General features: G+C 42.9%; 1 protein-coding gene across 1 annotated transcript; it reads right to left on the reverse strand.

Annotated features, from left to right (window-relative positions):
* Window positions 1-1,357: 1,357 nt before the first annotated feature.
* On the reverse strand, window positions 1,358-20,093 carry pde7a (phosphodiesterase 7A; the record flags this gene model as incomplete). The annotated part of the gene is made up of 12 exons (XM_079234329.1): window positions 1,358-1,674; window positions 1,769-1,849; window positions 2,047-2,143; window positions 3,045-3,189; window positions 3,340-3,431; window positions 3,535-3,666; window positions 3,766-3,962; window positions 4,994-5,057; window positions 5,156-5,313; window positions 5,895-5,984; window positions 8,836-8,896; window positions 19,956-20,093. The coding sequence occupies 12 exons, from the start codon at window positions 20,091-20,093 to the stop codon at window positions 1,391-1,393; spliced, it is 1,539 nt and encodes a 512-aa protein (XP_079090455.1). The 3' UTR covers window positions 1,358-1,390.
* Between the last annotated feature and the right edge of the window lie 247 nt (window positions 20,094-20,340).

Raw genomic sequence — 20,340 nt, forward strand, 5'->3', positions numbered from 1 at the left:
ACAAAAACACAATTTGTGCCACTATATTGAATCAAAGTAGACAAACCAAACACAAAGAAATGGAATGTTCAAAAGTCACTCGACCATTTTGTTTTCCGTACAAAAAAAAAAAGACAGCTGGAGTTGTTCCTCACAACAAAAGGCAAAGGGATTGGACAGTGCATTCAAAAGACAAGCACACATGCACTTGATGGGAACAGGAGCTGGTTTGGTCACTTAGCATAGTTTGTGCATAGTTATAAGGCATCAATCGAGCAGTCCTTTAGGTTGCATGTGGCTGTGAGAGACATTCTGCGGAGAGGGAGAGTCTCCTTCAGTAGAGGAAAAACAAACAACCCGGCATCGTCCGCAGTCACCTCCTCCCCCTCTCCCTCTTGATAAGAGACTGGCAAAACCCTGAGCGAGTCAAGTTGCGTGGAGTGGAGTTCCAGGTGAGATGCATGTGCAGCGAGTAACTGATCTCCAGTCTGGGAGGGAAGCTACCCCGAGTTCAACCAGCACTGGAAGATTCGGAAACATCAGAAAAAGACTAACGTCTACAATACCTTCACAGGGTCTCGTGGTGATGTCATGGAGACGAAGCTGCACATCCAACACCGTCGTTATTTCGAGAGTGCAAGGACACATTGTAGCACAGGTGGAGTAACTTATGGCATCTGGTGCGTTTGAATAAGGTACTGCTCATGGCTTCAACAGTGGGATGACAATTCAAACGAGTGGTTCTTCACATCTGTGCGTCGAAGGCAAACCGTGGAGCCGACATGATTCACTTCAGTTCAAGGGAAAGAAACAACAAACAAGAAAATGCGTAAACAGTCTTCGTAGAGGCAGCAAAAGGACTGGGCTTGTCACATTTTTTGTGTGTGTTTTACATGAGGAAGAATCTTCAATACAACTGCAACATGGCATTCAGTCTTAGGAGGGTCTCATGTCTGAATACTCCAGTTGTCTCAGAGTTCAGATCAGTCTTCAAACTTTGTTTTCAAATGGCACTTCAAAATACCAGAACAATGTCTTCTTCAGCTCTTATACTGCTTTCCCATTAAGGTTCACCAACAAACAAAAAAAGTGGTGTTCAGTCAGTAATGCCAAAAACTATAGTGGACAAATAAATAAAACAAAGAAAATAAAATAAAATACAGCAGTAGCCAAATGAGGTATCTATGGATTGCTCTATGCCAAAAAAAGAGGAATTAAAAATTAAATAAATTAAATAAAATCAGTGGTTTATCAAGATGGGAGGCATAAGCTACAAAACATAAACAGGGTGTCAAGATCAGGTGGGGCAGCAGCAAGGCTGCAGGCCGCTGCATGTCCCACCGGGCCCCCAGTGTGGTGAGGCCCCAAAGCCGGGGTCAGGAGGTTGAGACGAAAGGGCACACGAGGAGTGTCAGGATTCTTTGCTTCCCTGAGGTATTTCTTTGGAGCTGGTTCCTCCTGCGGCTGTAGCGGTGATGCTGTCTCTTCGAGCGCCGGCACCAGCGCCTGCGCCTTCTTTGTCGGCGCCGGCCGAGCCCAGCTCCGCCTCCTTGGAGAGGGAGGTTTGTTCCTGCTGGAGGCCGCACCAGCTGGCCTTGTTCAGCCCCATGTAGCCCAGCATGGTCTGGGACAGACGGGTGTCAGAGAAACGGGTCCACTCTGCAAACAGCGGCTCGGCCACGTACGTCATGAAGCCTGAAGGAAGAGAAGAGGACGGAAGGCACATATTAGGGCCAAATATTAAGTGAGGGGAGGTTGTTGGTGAAAGCTGAATACAACAGCTACTTACCTATTTGAATTTTGCCAACAGTGTTGATCTCTCTGTCATAAAGTGGGCTGACTTCAAGTTTGTGCTTCTTCTCAATGTCTCCTAAAGGAGCATCACAAAATACAATCAATACATGAGCTATTTTATGACGTCATATGTGCAGTTTTCATAGACAGACTTTGTTGCAGAGAATAGACAAAAAAACAAAAAAAAGGGAGGAGCTGTACTTGGGTTAACTAAAAAAGCTAAATAAATAGTTAAAAGGGTAATGACAAACATATATAACTTCATGCAGTAACCTTGTTGGAAGAACTCCTCAGTCACTTTCTCGCTCCACTGTTTGCTCAGCTCCCAGGGTCTGCAGGGGTTACAGATGTCTGCACACTTCAGAGCCATCTGGACAGGGCGGGAATAAAAACATGTTAAAAGCTCACACTTTGGCTGAGATGAAGAGGTACGGACGGCCATTAATATTCCAGAATTCCAACAACTACCCGACATATGTTTTAAATGGCCATTTAAACAGTTCAAATATGTATTTTAATAAAAGAAGTCAGCTGAATGAACTCTTCTCAGACAAATAGGCCTTCTATTGTTAATTAAATAAAGACGTTAGGATATGTATTTTTGCATTCTAAGCCCGTCAAATTAAATAACTTAAGTAGAGTAAAGTGAAGAAGTGGTCGAAAAAAATAAAAGGCCAAATCAGCGTTTGTTCAATTCAAAATAGTGTTCGTTGGGCTGTACATCATAAAATATGACGACAGGCATTCAAAGCTTCATTTAAAAACCCAAATCAAAGCTATGAATATGAAAAATGGCCGCCTATCTATAACGTTAACTAGGCTACTCTTATGGAGCGCAGAGCTCAGTTTTATTGAGCAGACAATGTGGAGATGCATGCAACTGCGACAGCAAACTGGTTTGTAATTAGGAATTAAAATTAATTTGTCCCTAAACGGGCTCAGCGAGTGGAAATGCCACGTCACCACCAGAGTCATCTCTAAATACACAGCAAGGCTTCTAGAGACTGGTTTTTATAACATCTTAGTTTCGATAGTAAACCTTGATATCGGAGTAGTAAAAAAGAATAGTCGATCATCCCTTTAAGCGTCAATCGACACAAGCCTTCGTCCCAAAATATCAGGCGATATGATATTAATGAATTTCCTTATTTATCTGGCATATTTCTCATAATTTCATCTGCCAGACAACCACACAGGATAACGGCACAAAGCAGGAATGTGCCAGCTAAAGTGAACCCGGCTGTGTGTCTATGACCGAGGAGGAAACGGACCTGCAGAATGAAGTGACGGTGGCTGGCATTGCTCAAGCACAGGTTCTCTTGGTCCAGGTGCCTGCGAAACCTGGACAGGTAGTCATTCTGTCTGCTGATGTCGGTGGCCAGGATTAAGGAGCCCAACTCCCTCTCCATGTTCAGGCTGAGGGGACAAGACGACCAGATTGTTTAGCACTGTGTGTGGCATCTGATGGCATTAGCTCTATGAACTCATGTGTAGAGCCTTTCAATGGGTGCCATCTACTGTTGTGTGTAGCACAGTTTTCTTAGCACACTTCAGTGTCAGACTGACCTGTCTTCAGCGGGCAGATGGGAAAGAAGCCCAGTCTCTCTCAGCAGACCCACAGCTGACTTCCAGTGGTGGTTTTCCAGAACTGAGGTATTCTGCACATTAAAAAAAGGGGAAAAAATGCACAGACATTCATTCAATAATTCATATGATGTCGTCCACTTCAATTCATCCTTATGAAAGTTCTGTCAGGCTTACCCTATAGAGTGTAGCGAGATAGTGGTCAGTCTTGATGAGGAAAGGCTGGTTGACCCCAGGATGGTCCAGGTCATGTGTGGCGGCTGCCAGGATTCCCAGTAGGAGGTCACAAGAGGTCAGAGATTTGGCAAGCTGCAATGACAACAACCCAAAAGGTACAACGATTATGATTGGTCAGTAACATAGAACTACTCCTTCGTTATATACCAATGATATGCCATCATGTCTCACCATGGGTTCCCGCATGTAGCAGTACATGGCCTGTGTGACATCTGCGGCGTGGATAGCGTTGTGGTAGGGGTTGTCGCTGTGATAATCCTCCTGGACCATGACCAGGAACCTCCAGAGCTTGACGATGTCCAGCTGGAACAGCTCCACCAGGCCGTACTGGTTCAGCAGGTGGAAGGTCAGGGTGATCAGACTGTTTCCTGAACAAGAGGAATGTCAGAGTGAGCATTCTGCTTTCACCTGGTTGGTGTAATCTCTTTTCACTTGCAATATAAAAAGATGATAAATTGTTCCATCGGAAGTTGTTGCAATGTAAAATAAAATATGAATATCCGTGATGCTCAGTGGACCGCAGGAGTCATTTTCGTTCCTCATAGTTACTTATTTTTGTCATCCTTTTTCTTCTCAGAGCACTACGCACTTCAGCTTGTACGCATCTCTTGCTTTTGAGTTACACAGTAAACATCAAGACAGATGTGGAGAGTACAAAAAATAACCAAAAAACATACTTGTCTCTGCCTCTGTTCATGTATGGTCTGAGTCATACCCCTTTATATTAGAAACATCTTGTTCTTATGTTCTGAGGCTCCTGTCATTGAATTAACTAAAACATATTTCTGCATTATGTTCCCTATAAGACAAAATGAAGAGTCTATGAAGCTGCGGTTTCTCTTTGAAGCCAGTAACCAAACTCCATTACAGCTACAAGGGAAAATAAACAAAATATTGTATCGTACAGCTGAGTTGCATATTTTATTTTTTTTTTTAGGGGCCCAGGCAGCGATAGATCTATATCTGAAAAATATTGAATTGTATTACTATTTTAACTCTCATTCTTCCCCAAAATAACTTGCCAGCCTTTTGCAAGTTATTTTGGGGAAGAATGAGAGTGAAGTCTGCCCTCTCGGTCTATTTCCACAGTGTTTCTGACCGTGAGTTGCTCTGTCATAGCAGATCTATTACTCAGGACCCAAGGAGTGTGAGTGTAAAGTTATTTGTATGAGTGGTTCTTGAGAAAGCTGCAAGCGACAACACTACAGGCCAAGGATTTAGCCTCACAGGCATGTTTAGAACGGGCTCTAGTAAATCCTCTGTGTCGTCCGACATCCAATAGATGGCACCATTGTTAATACATTGAACATGAGGCTGGTTGAATGCTGGATTATCAGTGCTCCATTACATGACTTTTAAAACAACTTTTGAACAGTATTTCAGATTATATTTAACATACCGTTCGTCAATTTATCGAAGAGGAAAATGTCAAAATTCCAGTTCCCGACTTTTTCCAGCATGCACTGCAAGCGAGGGAAAAGAGAAGCACAGAATTAGTGATGTGAAGTCTGAACAAAAAGAGACTTATTATGGTATTGTTATATAGAGGTGGGTGTCTTACTCTGGCCTGTCCAGTGTAGTCTTCATCCAGGATGTGGAGGGGGATCTGCTGGGGGACTCCCCGCAGCAGACGGGACGAGTGCAGGTACCTCTGGAAGCTGAGCAGTCTATGGACCCTCCTTTCAGGAGCAGTGCTCGCTGACCCATCGTCTAGCCGTGCTGCACACAAGGACAAACACATACATACATCAATTAGCAAAAGATGTAATGTGTAAAATATGTAACAATCTTTCTGGTAAATGTTTATTTTATAAGCTCATTAGGCTCAAACTCGGGTTGCACAAACTCGGTGGGGATCTGACACCAACACAGAGATATACAAACAGTCGCTGCTGACACAGCCGCCCACGCATAAGCCTTTCGTCTGGACTCACACAGCAGACATGCTTTGTCAGTGGTCTCTCACTCACTCACACAAGCGCCGTGTTTGAATAAACCCTGGCTGCAATCCGGAAACACGTCAGCAAGAAGTAGGATTACTTTTGGGTCACGCACGCGCACACGTTTGAAAGTGGTTATCTTATCACGCATCCATTCACAAAGCTTTGATAACAAGCATCTCAGGTGGTTTACACAAAGACACACCTTGGTCATCGTGTGGAATACTGCATGAAAGCAGCGCACAAATATCTGTCAATCTTGCTGGAGGGGAACAAAGTGTGTGAGCAGTTTGACGTGGGCTCTTGTTGTTTAAGAGGCTGGCGAGTGAAGGTGATTGGCTGGCTGGGATTCATACTCACTGTGAAGGGTTCGGAAGTCGATGCACAGGTACGGGTGGGAGGTCCTTCGTTCCGGTTCAAATCCAACCTGACTTCTCACTCTCACATCTCCTAGAAGAAATCAACATTTATTTCCTCAAGATTCATGCTGTTTCAAAATAAATTGTGTCTGAATGTGCGAGGCAAAGTAGTATTTACAAATGTTTCTGATTATATACTGGAATTGATCTTGTTCAAGTGCCACAAGGATGGACTTTACCACAGATCAATGAACAGAGCGCTGCAATAAGACAATTACAAATGTATGTGAAACTACGATCACAGCTGAAATATTGCCTCCGTTCTGCAAACCACAGCCAGACAGTATACTTTCATCACATTGGGCTTCTATCATCAGGCTTAAAAAGCTCAAACGGATTCTGCCTTTCTGGCAATATCATTAGATAAATTAGAATTTACAACTGACTATTATTCCCCGAACTTTAATAATTAACTATATTAACTTAACTATTTTTGCTCATGTTATTTCCGTATTATACATTGTATTTGGTTGCTTTTGTATTTGTGTGAGAGTTTGATATTTTGTGTTAAATGATTCAAGGGAAAATGTTTTGTAACATTTAATGTGTTATTTGAATACATTAAACTTAGTACTGAGTAAAACTTAGTAAAATAAAAGATTATTTTGTTGGAATTCAACAGCAAGTTGAGTTTTAGCCAGAAACGGTCTGTCAAAGGGAGCTGTAGTAAAGAAAATAACCATCCATTTTTTATTTATTTTCAATTGTATGGTGTCAATGTGTTCTCGTCAATGTGGTAGTGGATGTGCATTTAATGGCAGAAAACCTCATATTTGTTACGCTTTTCATATCAATGAGGAAATATTCTGCCTGTGGTAAAAACCCATAATTCTGGTACTCCAAGCAAACTAAAACAAGTAAAAGATGTGACTTTGTAAACACTATTTCGCCCAAGTCTGGTGTATGATGCACAGTTACGCACAAACACACTCCCACGTCTCAGAAGAGAAAATTCAACGGAAAGAAAAGATCAACAGCTGAGCATGCAATGCCATGTCAGGACAATCTGCTCCACTATTTGTACTCAGACCCACTGAGAGGGATTCGTAGTACATCCATGACTGTTTGTATTAGTCAGGCAGAGAAAAAAGGGACGGGCTCCAGACTTGGACCCAAAAGACGGCGGCCGGCTGCTTGTAGACTGCAGTCAGCAGCAGTGAGAGTGTAGCGAGGCGGCAGGATGGTGCTATGACACTGATGCAGTAAAATGCTCGTGTGTAGTTCCAAGCAACACTCTATATGCAGCAAGACTCTATAAGGCAGTCTCATCATCAAGGTGCTAAACAGTGCAATGGTATGTTTCCAGCATGGCACTTCTGACTGTTTCGTATGTGCATAAGAATTAAAAATCAAAGCAGTCACACAGGTGTGTTACCCAACCAGCATGTGTTACTTACTTGCAAACAGCTGTTTGAATACTACACAAGCTCCTAGCAAAATATCAAAAAACTAAGAATTACAATTTACGGCGTAACGATGCTCAACATTATGTTGAAAAGCTGTTTGTTAAGTTGTTTGTATGAATGTGGAGACTGAAACCACATAATATGCATATCACATGCAAAACATAAAATAGGACAAGAAAAACACTACAATGCATGCACTCTTTGGTAGTGAGGGAGTGTCTACATTACATACATATGTCACATCAATCCCTATGTGTTGGGGCTTGGCGTGTGTGTGCGTGTGTGTGTGTGCGCGTGTGTGCGTGCGTGTTTTCAGAGTCGCAGGGTCCATGTTTCTCCTGCGGTGCATTAGTGCTGGAGCTCTGGGGTGGATGTAGGTCATGTCATTATAACTGATGCGGCGAAAGCTCCGAGTCCTGCTATTGGAAAGCACATCAACTTTAACTTGGCAGACTGAACCCTGTCCCAGGCAAACACCAGTCTGCATTAGCGTCCCTCTCCTCACACTTAATTTAATATGAAAGCTACAGACACAGATGCTTTATGCCGGTGACATACGAGACCGCCATCAAACTTAGCCAAGTAAAATTATTTCAAAAGCTCCTTCAGTGAGCTCGATAAATTGCTGTAACTGCGAGTAGCCGCACGTTGCAGCAGTCAAGACACGGGCATTATCAAGCTGGAGAGAAACAACGTAAAGCAATATTTCGTGAAAGCTGCAGATTTCCACAAAGCCCTAAACTTGCCTTACTGTTTAATGCTCCCTGCCTCCTCCTCACTAAACTTCACAGCAGCAATCAGATATCTATGAACGGCACTGACAGGATAACACAGTGAGCAATACTACTTTCTTTCTTGCTGCTCACTACCAGCCAAACATCATATGTTTGATGAATAGAAAAAAGGTGGCAAAAGTTGCACGCGAGGGCACATCTGTGTGGGGCAGACTGATGTCAGGGGTCCACCCAGACTCTAATCGCACCATTATCCTCAACAGCCTTATTGATTAGGAAGCCAAGACTGCTCGATGCATTTGACTCCATCTGCCTGGCAGAGCTATGAGTCTTCCATCCTCTCATTCATTTTCTAAACTGATTATCCTGTTTAGGGTTGCTGAGGGCAGCAATGGACAAATGGGGGACACACACAGACACACGGACACACACCCCTTAAGACACTAAGGCACTAAGACACTCAACACTACAGACACTCAACACTACAGATACACAACATATATGTCTATTCTGACAGAGATTACCAAGAGGCCAGGATTGAGTGGACATGCACTCTAGTGCGTCCCCATCTCTCCATAATCACTACATCCATCCATTTTCCATCTCACTGCTTTTTAAGCCATTGTGTATTAAGAAATGAACACGATCATGGAGGAGATAAACCTATTGATGTCTGTTGCGTGTGTGTGTGCGTGTGCGTGTGCGTGTGCGTGTGTGTGTGTATAGAAGGGGAAACACTTACCTAGCATACGAATGTACAGTGCTGTCTGGTCAGAGCTGTCATAGGAGATGGCCCCTCGTCTCTGAAAAAAAAAAAAAAGAAACATCATAAAACAACTGTCCAAGGTTTATACCAATAAAATATTGCAACTATTTTATGACAATAACGTAATAAGTAACAGAATTGATGTGGGTGGCATCACAATTACACACACCTCAAAAACACAAAATAACATAAACGGAGTTTGATAAGTGGAGGGTGGTGTAATGTTGCTACCGTTTGTTCTAATCTGCTGTGCACGTGTGTGTGTGTACATAACATGTGCGTTTCTCACATGGCTGATAGCAGTGGTGTGAGATATGAAGCTGGAACATATTTATCAGTGTTGCAGTTTGTACACACACAGTTTCCCATAAACAGAAATACATTTATCCCCACCCACCCGATAAGTTTTCTTCGACATTTAAAAGTCTGCCTCAAAATACAGTTAAAAAAGAATGTTTGAAATAATGACTTCCCTGATCTGACGTCAGCAGGTGAATGCGATTTGAATGAATTTGAATTTTATTTGAATTGACTTTTGTGAAACTGATAAACAGGACAGCTGAAACAATCTATTCTTGAAAAACATTCCATATAATAGCTTCAGGTATTTTTCTTCAATTACTAAACTCAACACGTCGGGCAGCTGCATCACAAGAAGACTTTCTAAGAAGCAGATACAGTTGAATTGTCCACCAAGTTAAGAAACCATCATGTAAACTAATTTAGAGGTTTTCTTCCTCCACAATGTGCAAAAAAAACTGTCTGACTGAGGCAAACGCAGGGTAAGCGTGCGATGTCCATCATGGAGAGTGAATGGGGAAAGGTTTATATTTGTAAGTAAATCCTTGGCTCCATCACCTCAAGTAACATTGTAAACCATTTTAACTACTTCATAAATAGTGCCCTTGTGTTGGGATTCCAGCAATGCCTTCGAAAACTCCCTTTTTTTATCTGGGAATGCTTCTCGAAGTATGAGGAGAGGCCCAGACACCTTTTATTCTACACCAGCTGGTGGTCATCTTTACCCCAAACTGTTCTCGTGCTACCGAAATACCTCATTGCAGGTTTGGATCATGGTTGTTCAAGGCATGAAAAAACAGATAACAAACAGCAATTTGCCAAAAAATATTGCAGTGCAATCCATCCAAACAGTGTACCGAGCACTACTGTACTACCGTGTATACTAGTAGAGACCGCTATTCTGAAAACACAAATAATAATTTTAAAAAACTCTGAGCTGCAAACAAAACAAAAAACAGAAACAAACTTTTTCTTTAGGTTTCTGGAGCCACTGACCTATTGGGAAATGATAGAACGCTATACATGTTGGTGTGCTTCTGTTGACCCGAGAAGCCCAACAAGTTATCAGATCTGGATGAAGATCCCAACACATGAAGCGGATAGTTTGTCCGTTTTATCTTTACAACACAATCCGGTGCCAACAGTGTCCCACACAAGAGCAGAGCACTGCAGCGGTGGTTGTAGTGGGAATGACAGTGGTAACTACATGCTCCAGGCTACACTGAGGGGTTGGCTCACCTCTCTATGCACTCCAAAAACCCCTAGCTCCCCTCCAGGCCAGCGCCCCACTCTCCCTTCTGGGGCTACCCTGGTCTAGGGTTACCAATTCCACGCGAAACCTGCAGGACTGGCCATTTCATGACATGCAAACACAGATGTACACGCTTATATAGCAAATACTTCATATCCTTAGGATTACTGTGAATCTCACACACGCACACACACACACAGATACACACAGACAGACACACAAAGACACCTGACACTATCTGTCCTCTAAGCTCATGACAGCCGCCAATCCAAAGCTAATATTTTACTGGCTAGCAAACAGCTCGACTCTGGGTGGGTGATCTGCAAAGCTGTATTTTAGTGTCAACAGGCCTCTGTGTTTACACACAGCACTAGTGGTTAGTGTGAATATTATAGATTGTGTGTATAGATGCATGGGCGGATAGTTTGTGTGTTTGTGTGTGTGTGTGTGTGTGTGTGTGTGTGTGTGTGTGTGTGTGTGTGTGTGTGTGTGTGTGTGTGTGTGTGTGTGTGTGTGTGTGTGTGTGTGTGTGTGAGGGGGGTTGGTATCAGCTTTAGCATGCTTGGGAACTGTGTAATACTGGTTCTAGGGCTGGGAATGGAAGAGTGACCAGCCTTGCCAACACTTGCCCAAATAAACCTTTTGGCCAGAGCTTGCTGCGCACGCACGCACGCACGGGGCAAGCCACCAGTTGGCACTTAAGGGGACATTGCTGGCATTTGATCGCTTGTGAGCTGGTAAGAAGGAGGCGGCAGTACAAACACTTTGTCAATGTCACATTCCCACTGTGAAGGGAGGGGAAAGTCACGTTTTACCCTTGAAATGACCATCTCACAACACACCACGGCTTGTAGTGCCAACACGCACAAAACCATGCACCCATGGTCCAGTCGTGGTGCAAAGTGAACTTGAGCCCCTTTGTAAGCTCTGTGTTTTGGGCATTTATGCTTCACAGCTGAGGGTGATGGCAAATAAGGGATAGAAGAAAAGAAAAAAGAGAGAATGGAAAAGAAAGGACTGGAACTTAATGTCATAAATGGGACATTCATTAATTATATGTAGGGTTGGTAGTCTTCTTCAAAGACATGTTTGTTGAAATTCTCTTCACACTTTGACAGCAATCAATGAATCAAATTCCGACAAAAAAAAAAAAAAAAAAGAGAAATCCGCCATCTGTGGCTGATGATTGGACGGGCTACCTGACTCTTGCTCTAAATACTCTTCACGGGAATCTTCCACAAGCTGATAACTTTACAGCTGTGGTTATTTTCATTCATAATGATACTTTTGTGGTAGTGGCTGCCAGTGTCACAGACTTAGTAACTGGACTTTTTAAGGTTGGCAACACCCGGTTGGGTTTTTCAGTTGGATCTTTTTAAAATCCAGCGTATTCTTGCTAGTTTCACGAGATCACCTTCCCCTCGCTTTAATTGGTCTGATGTGTGTCCTTCTTTGCAACACTTAACCAGCAGTGGTAAATCTCCTTTTTGAAACGCCTGTGCATGTTAAAACTGGCCAGCTCAATTTTAATCCTTCATGCAAAAAACTAGAACCGTTAACAGCCACTTCCACAGTCCAGATAGCTACTGCAGGGTTTTAACTATGAAACAGCTGCAAGAGGCCCTGACTTAGTTACTGAGGATAGTGACTGACTGACCGCTAGCTCCTTTGTTTGAGAGAAACCATCATGGGTTTCGATCATTGTTGTTTACAGGTGTGTCACAGCGTATGTATCCACCCTAATGGAAATCTGCCTGTTGCTCAAAGGCTGAGTGAAGAAAAGAAAAACAGATAAAACATTATAGACACCATTAAAATGTTAATGTTTGGATTTGGGTTTACCTCCAGGGCTTCAGAGTGCGACCATAAAATCCGTGAGGTGCAATTAAACATTTACATTGGTTGCACCGGCGCGCCTGAAATTAAAGCAGATTTGACTCGGAGTGTGTACGTGTGAAACCGTGCCCTGAACCCTTACTGAAAGGCAACATGACAAACATAAAACAACACACGGCAATTATAAATGAAGAGAACTACTGATCAAGAAAAAAAGACCACACCCAACATCATCGAAAGAGGTAACCGTTCCGCCCCTGTATGCCAAATCCAATGCAGAGGCACCTGATTCATTTCAGAAGTGGGGAGGGGAGGGTAAAACGCTTTTGTGACACTGGAGGCTACATTGAGCACATCTCTCCCTCTCCATCGCTCGACCCCACTTTGTAATAATGGCTGTTTTCACATGGTAGTACTGGGAGCGTCACAGAACTGACCCCTTGGACTCTCCACTTTCAGCGCCCTTCTGATTCCACTTCTTCGGTGGAGATTTATCTGCAACTTCATCCCCGTTTACGATCCTTTACATAATGTGTTAAGGGGTTACCAATGTGTGAAGGAACTGACAAAAAAGCTAATGCTTTAAATGTATTATTGCAGGGGCAAAAAAAACAGCGAAAATTGTTTGGTGCACCTAACTTATTAGGAATTGCATGAGGAAAAATGCATTTACTTTCCATTTTTAAAAGATAGAAACACAACTTTAATACGGAATTCTTGGCTTCTAGTGGCCATTAGAGACATTACAGCTTTAGAGACTTTTTTGCTTTGGCTTCACTGCTGAGCCGCGCTTGATTGCCAATTTGCATTTGACCCACACCCTCTGGCATCAAACAAGGCAGGGACAGGATTAATGACATGATTTATGGCATTTATTTTTCATTTCAGGCTCATGCAAAACTGGGTTGTGAAGAGAGAAATGTGACTCACTGGGCTATAAAGGAATGAAGTTATCCTCCATCTACCTCTGATGAATCCTGGACAGTAATCACTTTTTGAGACTTCCAGAAATATGAGAAAACATTTTGGAAAAACCCCTCTCCTTATCTGCCCAAACTTTATTAGGCCTATTCTGAAAAAAGCACATGTATGTAGGCCTATAACGCTAACCAAACATGAATGCTGGATACAACTGAACTTTCTCCACTTCCCCGCAGTCAACGAGCACGGACGGATAGCCAACACACAAAAAACATGGCACTCTGCTATTGCAACTCAAGTCATAGAGGTTTTTGCCGCACTAACACATAATGGTGGTGACGTTGCCTCCGCCAACATTTGCCTGGCAACTCGTGCTCCTTCTGTGTGTGCCCTGCTGGCTAGCTGATGGCTGCTGCTTGGCACTGCACTCACGCTGTGGTTACGTTACCGCTGATGACGTCGTCCCGACCCATTATGGCCGGCCGCCCTTCATTCCCCTGTCAGCACGGTTGCCTTTGTTTGCCATGTTTGTGCGGTTAGCACCGCTAGCTTCCAGCTGCCAACTCAGGCGTCGCCATGTTGACAGCCACGCGTGACGGCAATTCCCACTGACACCAACTGACTCATCGACATGCCCTGAACTCCATTTATAGCGTATCTAACAGTTTAACTAATAATAGTAAAACAATACAGCATAGTAAAAGTGTGAGAAAGCGGTAATATCAACACAATGCATTTAAATGTACTTAATGTATTTTCAAGTTCGAGCTTAGAATTCTGGTATAATGCTGGATAATTATTCATCATATTTTATTAAATATATATTTTGTGAGAAAAATCTGAATCTGCAATGTAACCAGCAACATCTCTGTCAGGCAAATGTGCAATGTTTTAGTCTAAAGTAGAAGTACACAGTAAGGAGTATACATTTGATTTGCATTCGTTTAAAAAGGGGCTTTTTGTAAGTTAATTTGGGGTACAATGACTTAGAATAATAACAGAATGTAATCATTTTCATATCCAAACATAATATGTCTATAGCGGTCTGTGGTCCTTTTAGTTGGGGGCTCAAGGCAAAAGCCGTCTGGCTTTACATTTCATGCTTTCGCTAACTGCGAATTTTGTTATTAAGTAGAATAACTTACTTCTGAAAGTAAAATGATCAACTATTAAATTAAAACTATAATACCTAAATACCGCACAATAAGTCATGCATTTAATGTTCAATGCTTTACTTCAAATGAAGAGTGCAAGAGAGGCATTATCTGCACAACGTACCAAAGTTACTAATCGTCTGTTCAGGTTGCAGCTTATAATTCTAAAATATTGCTGAGTCAAATCTGAATCTGTAACCTCAACTCTTCTCTGTTAAGTAAATGTAGTTTCCTCTGATGTAGAGGAAGGTACCCAGTCAGTAGTATACAGTTGAGTTACATCATATGCTTTGGGGGCCATTAGCTAGTTATTTTGAGGAATAATAAACTAGAATATTGGCATGATTCAATATGTTTTAACATCATAATAAATCTATAGCCGTTATCGGGCCTTTTAGTTAGGACACCAGGCCGAGGGAGCCTACTTTGTCCAATGGTAAAGTCTGGCCTTGGTGTTTTTCCTGTGAGGCAGAGGAAATACCTATTTCATCTGAGTATCTGCCCGTAAATTGCAGCAACTTGGGTGTGTGACGCAACTCTGTCACGACAAGTGTATTGCTCAGGACCCATGGAAGTGCAATGTTGAGTGTGAAGCTGTTTGTATGACAGTTCATGAGAAAGCTGCAAGCAGCAACACCACAGGCCAAGCAGTCGGTCTATTCTGGACCAGCTTGTTTTGAAAGAGCACAGTACTCGTATAATCAAAGTAAGTCGCAGGTGTAACTCACTAGCACACAGATAAATCCAAGCTTATTCTGCCACCTGGATTTTGTAAATGTGCTTGTGTGGGCAATTAACGGTTTAACAATGTACCAAATTGGTTACAGGCCACATTACTTCTATTTACTTCCATAAAGGCTAATCTTATTTTTGGGAAACATACTTTGGGTGCCTAAAATGGAACACCTGGAGTTGCAGCCAGTTGGAGTTTGCTCGCCGCAGTCTGAGAGCCAAACTCTGTTTGTTGTTTGGTTTACTGCTAGCCCAACAGTCTGCTCATTGTGCTCCCTGTAATTCCACGTGAGCTCGTTTACATACGGCTCAGTTTCTTATCTCGGCTTAGTCTTGCGGCCTGGGGTCATGGCATTCAGGTTTCTGAGGTCAGAGGGGTCATGTGATGTCAAAATGTCCAACTGTGCGAGTAAGCAGGTCTTCAATGTTTGTCCTTTTCTGACTCCTACAATTAAAAAGATGCTGACAACATGTTGATGTTTGCTCAAAGCAGACCGATTAATATATTGTGTGAGTTTCAATTTTTCTTTTTAAAAAGGCACTGGCTGAGTTGCAAGAACTACAATTCTGAATAGCTTTTTCAAACATGCTTCCTTGTTATCATTGCATTGCGATGTCCGTAAGTCAGCTGGGGACAAGCAAATGAGGAAGCCAGCAGTATTCCTATAAACTGACATATCAGAAACAAAGCCGTGCACGTGCACCAAACACACACGTATATGAATACCAAAGATAAAAACAGCTGGACTCAGAACAGTCCCATAAACTGAAAGCTTCCTTGAGTTATAACCTCTTACAGCTCTCTGCTGTGTGGAACGGCACATTCCAGTAACTGAGTGCTAGGCCGTAAATGCGGACAAGTCTGGAGTGAGTAAGTATGAGTGTGTTTGTGTATCAGCCATTGCATACACAAAGCCCTAGATGGAGTCTACCTGTTGTAAGTGTTTTAGGAGATCACAGTCCACTCTGACACACTCCAGCTGCCGTGAGTTGTTGAGAGAGGGCTGCTGGATTGAGGGCAGGCCCGGGGTGAATTGGCCCAACGCCGTGGCCGGTGAAAGACAGCGTGGTATTGACGTCGAAGAACAAAGCAGCATGCTTGTCTAGCTGTAACATATCTGGAACTAATGTTGTTGTTTTTACCGGCGGGTAAAATGTCAATGCTAAAATGATTTAAGCCTTCTTTGCACAGAGATCTTTAAGGGGCCTTGTATAAATGTGCTCCATGACACAAGTAGAGTTATACTTGCTTTATAGTCTCCCAAGCCATCTACCCCACACAGGAATTTCATTTATCTAAAACATCATCCCCAGGCTCTAATTGCTTCTCTGGGCCAGCTTAATGCTCCCCACTTGCAAGTCTTAGGCTTCTGAGGAGAACAAACAAAACCCAAGTTGTGCACTTTGACAACTATCATATGTCTATAGGACCACCATCAATATGATTAATATTCAGCCAGAGCAGCTGGCCCATGACATTGTGTCCGTTAGTGTGTTGATGTATGGAGCCACAATCTCACGGCCGATTGCACTCGACACTGCAACACAAAACAGAATGGTCATGTGATAAGAGGGGCCCCTTACGGAGAGCGACAGACAGGCACAGAAAAACAGAGAGGGACTATGTATAAATGAAGACAGGATGTAAGATTTGATTCCTGTTTTATTTATTAAATAGGCTCAAACACATCCTCGCTTAGCAAAGAGCACCATGCATTCCAGGTCAAATCTAGCAGAAAAACAAACTTTGGCAGGGAGAGAGTTAAAGATTTTGAGAACTGTTGTGAAACACTTCTCGGCGTCTGAACAGCTCCTTCAGCATTCTTACCACATCCTGAAACTACGTCAATCCGATGGCAATGTTCAGAAAGAAAATGCTTATCGGTTCAGTTCAAAATCAACAAAGTAACTCCCTCAGAAAGACGCACTGTAAAGTATTATCTTATCATAGCCTGCACAGAAACACCCATAGTGTGGATGAAACAAGCTGAGATATCTCCCAGCCTTACGCACATGCTTATCATCTCCTGTCCCTAAACATCTCAAATCAGAAGGAGCCGATCTAGGGTCAGTGGCCAACACACTCTTGATGATATCTCGGACCCTGATATGATGGACTGGGGCTGAAAGCAGATCAGTGTTCACAGTCCAAGTTGCTTTCCTACCATTATTAACACAAGCCATGTGACTGATCTCATCTCATCAATACCGTGTGTCCGTTTATTGATTATTGTATCTCTGCTGGAATGTTTTTGTTTTGTTAAAAAAATGTCGTTAAAACCATGTGACTGTGATATAGTACCAAGTCATGACAGCCAGCCAAGTGACAGAGAAACTTAGTTGCAGGGCAGCTGCCATGTAGAGCGCCTCTGAAATGAGTGCAGCAAAGCCAAACTAACTTGCATGTAGCAATACATGTGTGTTTTTCAGTTTAGATGGGAACCACATGACTCTTTGATGTGTCTTACTCCTTGTCCTTTCATTCTGGACCAAACTAATCTACCTCAGTCCTGTGTTTAGCCTTCACTCAGAGAAGCCCGAGGGGACCAGCATGCATCACCATATACAAGGAAAATTCAAATCATCTTCCACCTCACTTTTAGGAATTAATCAAAAAGCATTGTAATAAAAACAATAAAGGGCTTTGTACGAGATAAATGAGCCCATTTATTTAATGCAGTTTTCAACGCCTCTTCAGCAGCATATTTACACCCAACCATAAGCATTCCACGACCACAGTGTGACATATTCTTCTGAGACTGTCGCGTCTTCAACCCTACTCTTTTGTCCTCTGTTTACAAGAGGAAATGTCTTCATCTGCGAAGGAAGGGGGGTGCAGAAGGAGAAAGAGAGGGAGCTTGTGAGTGAGCGGAACAAGATAGCCAGAGAATGAAAAGAGACTGAGACTCCGGCCATCTGTGAGTCTGGCAGCCAGCCAAACCACTGCCCACAGAGCCCAGGCACATGCCTAACTGCCTCTTGGCAGTAGCAAGGGTAGTCCAGAACTGCTTCCACAAACAACAGGCCTGTGGAACCACACACAAAAACACAGCAGCCACCAAGGACAAATGCACCCTTATGGTCAAAGTTAGGGCCCGAAACACAATATTTGTAGAAGTGTAATTGCTCTGTGAAAAAGGCTGAGTGACACTGGATGAGTGTGTGCATCACCCAATTCTGCCACTGTCCAGGATGGAAAAAGAGGCAAATAACTATGTCAGCAGGCCTTTATATTGCAGTCTTGTGCAATTTAACAATGCGTCCACAAAAAAATTAAAAATGACATGTAGATCATTACCGTTTGACCGGGAACTCACTTAACACTACAAAGTGCACTGCTTGTTGCAAATGACCCCTTTTTTTGTTTACAACAAAATGATGATTGAAAATGAACTCTGACCCAGTTCAGAAATCTGATGGTGAACTCGGCCAAGAGACACAATAGCTTTACACTTGCGTTTGTTTGTATGCAGAGGATGAGCAATCTAGCATTATGCGGAGCTGGGTTTTCTTGTGAGGTTCTGGTACCTCTTTTAGGCTGTGGTCTGAGAAAAAAAAAGGTTCAAGAGCCACCGAGGCACAGGACAGCTTCAGGCCCTCGGTTTGGTTTTACAAGTCTTCCAAACTAAGAGGGCATTGTGATGGAGTAGTATGGAAGATGACTTCAAGGAGGAAGTGAATTCCCAGAATCATCAATGGATGGACAGAAAAGTCTTGTCCAACTAGCATTTCATAACATCTGTCCAAAACGCTAATAACTCATCCAAATAAAGGACCACTGAGGACGAGCAACACTGACGGCCTTTGCTAGCAATGGCTATGCATTAGTCTTTGAGGGAGCTGCCGGTGATGGGGTGGTAGGTTAAAAGTGGACACACATGGCTGGTTATGTGGAGCAGCGTCTTGCACAAAGCACTAATGGAAGGCCCATTGAAGAGGATGCTCACACAGTCAAAGACAGACGTAATGCTTAGTTAATGTGTTGGGATATGCCCTGCTACGCTGTGGGAGTTTCTGTTCATGACCCACTGGCAGGAAGTGATCCAAAGAGATGAGAATACACCCTGCTGCTTTTGTACAAAGCTACTGATGCAATAGTGAGAATGTTTGACCAACTGTAACACATGGGGGGTGGGAAAGGTCACGGACTCGGGACTTGATGTGCAACTTTTCTCTGAGCGGAGGTCGCAGGCACATGTGTCTTGCAGTTCGTTAGGCAAGTGTACTGGACGATACCTAATGTGTGGTACATCATCTGAGACATATGCTTGTAGTGACCCAATGCTTGGCTAATGCATTGGGGATACACTATACGGCTGTGCCAGAGTCAAGTCAAACGTGACTCCACAACACTAAGACTGTTGTTTGCCTACCTTTATTTCACTATATATATATATATATATATATATGGGCAGGCGTGCCAGAGGCACATTATCAAGAGTTTGAGACTGGGAAAGCAGGAAGTTTAATTATGACTCAAAGATGCATGTTTCTTCTGTCAATGTGTCAAGGGATGTAAATATAAATAACACTGTGGGACATGTAGCAAGTCGCAGGAGTAAACCGGTATACTTTAGGCAGCACGCTGCCAATGTTGGCTAAATAAAGTGTAAGCCAAGAGGGCCTTTATCTGTGGGGAACAAGCACGAATGCAAAGTGGTTTCAGTTTGGTGTGTATTTTAGGTCCAATAGATAAGAAAAGGTTGCAAGTGAGCGTTCACTATGTGTGTTAGGGCCTAGATATCCAACAACCACCTGCAAGATTCCTGTGGATTATTCATATATATGTTTTTTGTTGAATGTGCTGGTTTACGGCCTGTGTGATTTCCAGGTGCATCCCCACTGTGATCAAATGGTTAAACAAATAAAAGAGAGAGAATAAGGATGTTTAATGTATTTACCTGTGATAGCTGTCTTGGATCAGGAGCCCCGAAGAGAGAAGAGCTGGAGCTGAAACTAATGGCTCCCCTACGGCTGAGGACATGCTTGGGAACCAGCCTGTCTAGAGGCAAGACCGGCAGCTGATAACATACTTCCATTGAATAGTCAGGGCTGGATCCGGATCGAAAGTATAAAAAAATAAAATAATAATAATCAAAAAGATATATGAAAAAGATAACAAATGAAATGCGAAAATAGATGGTGAATTAGAAAATCCCTCAAAAGCCTGAAAAATATTTAAATGTTGTGGAAACGATCTGCTATCGAGCTGCAAAGTATTTCTGTTCATTAATAAGAGACTCAAAACTTGTCCAGATCGTCTTCATTGATGCTGCTGCGTCTTAA

This window comes from Taurulus bubalis (assembly GCF_910589615.1).
Source record: "Taurulus bubalis genome assembly, chromosome: 18".
In the NCBI taxonomy this organism is placed as follows: Eukaryota; Metazoa; Chordata; class Actinopteri; order Perciformes; family Cottidae; genus Taurulus; species Taurulus bubalis.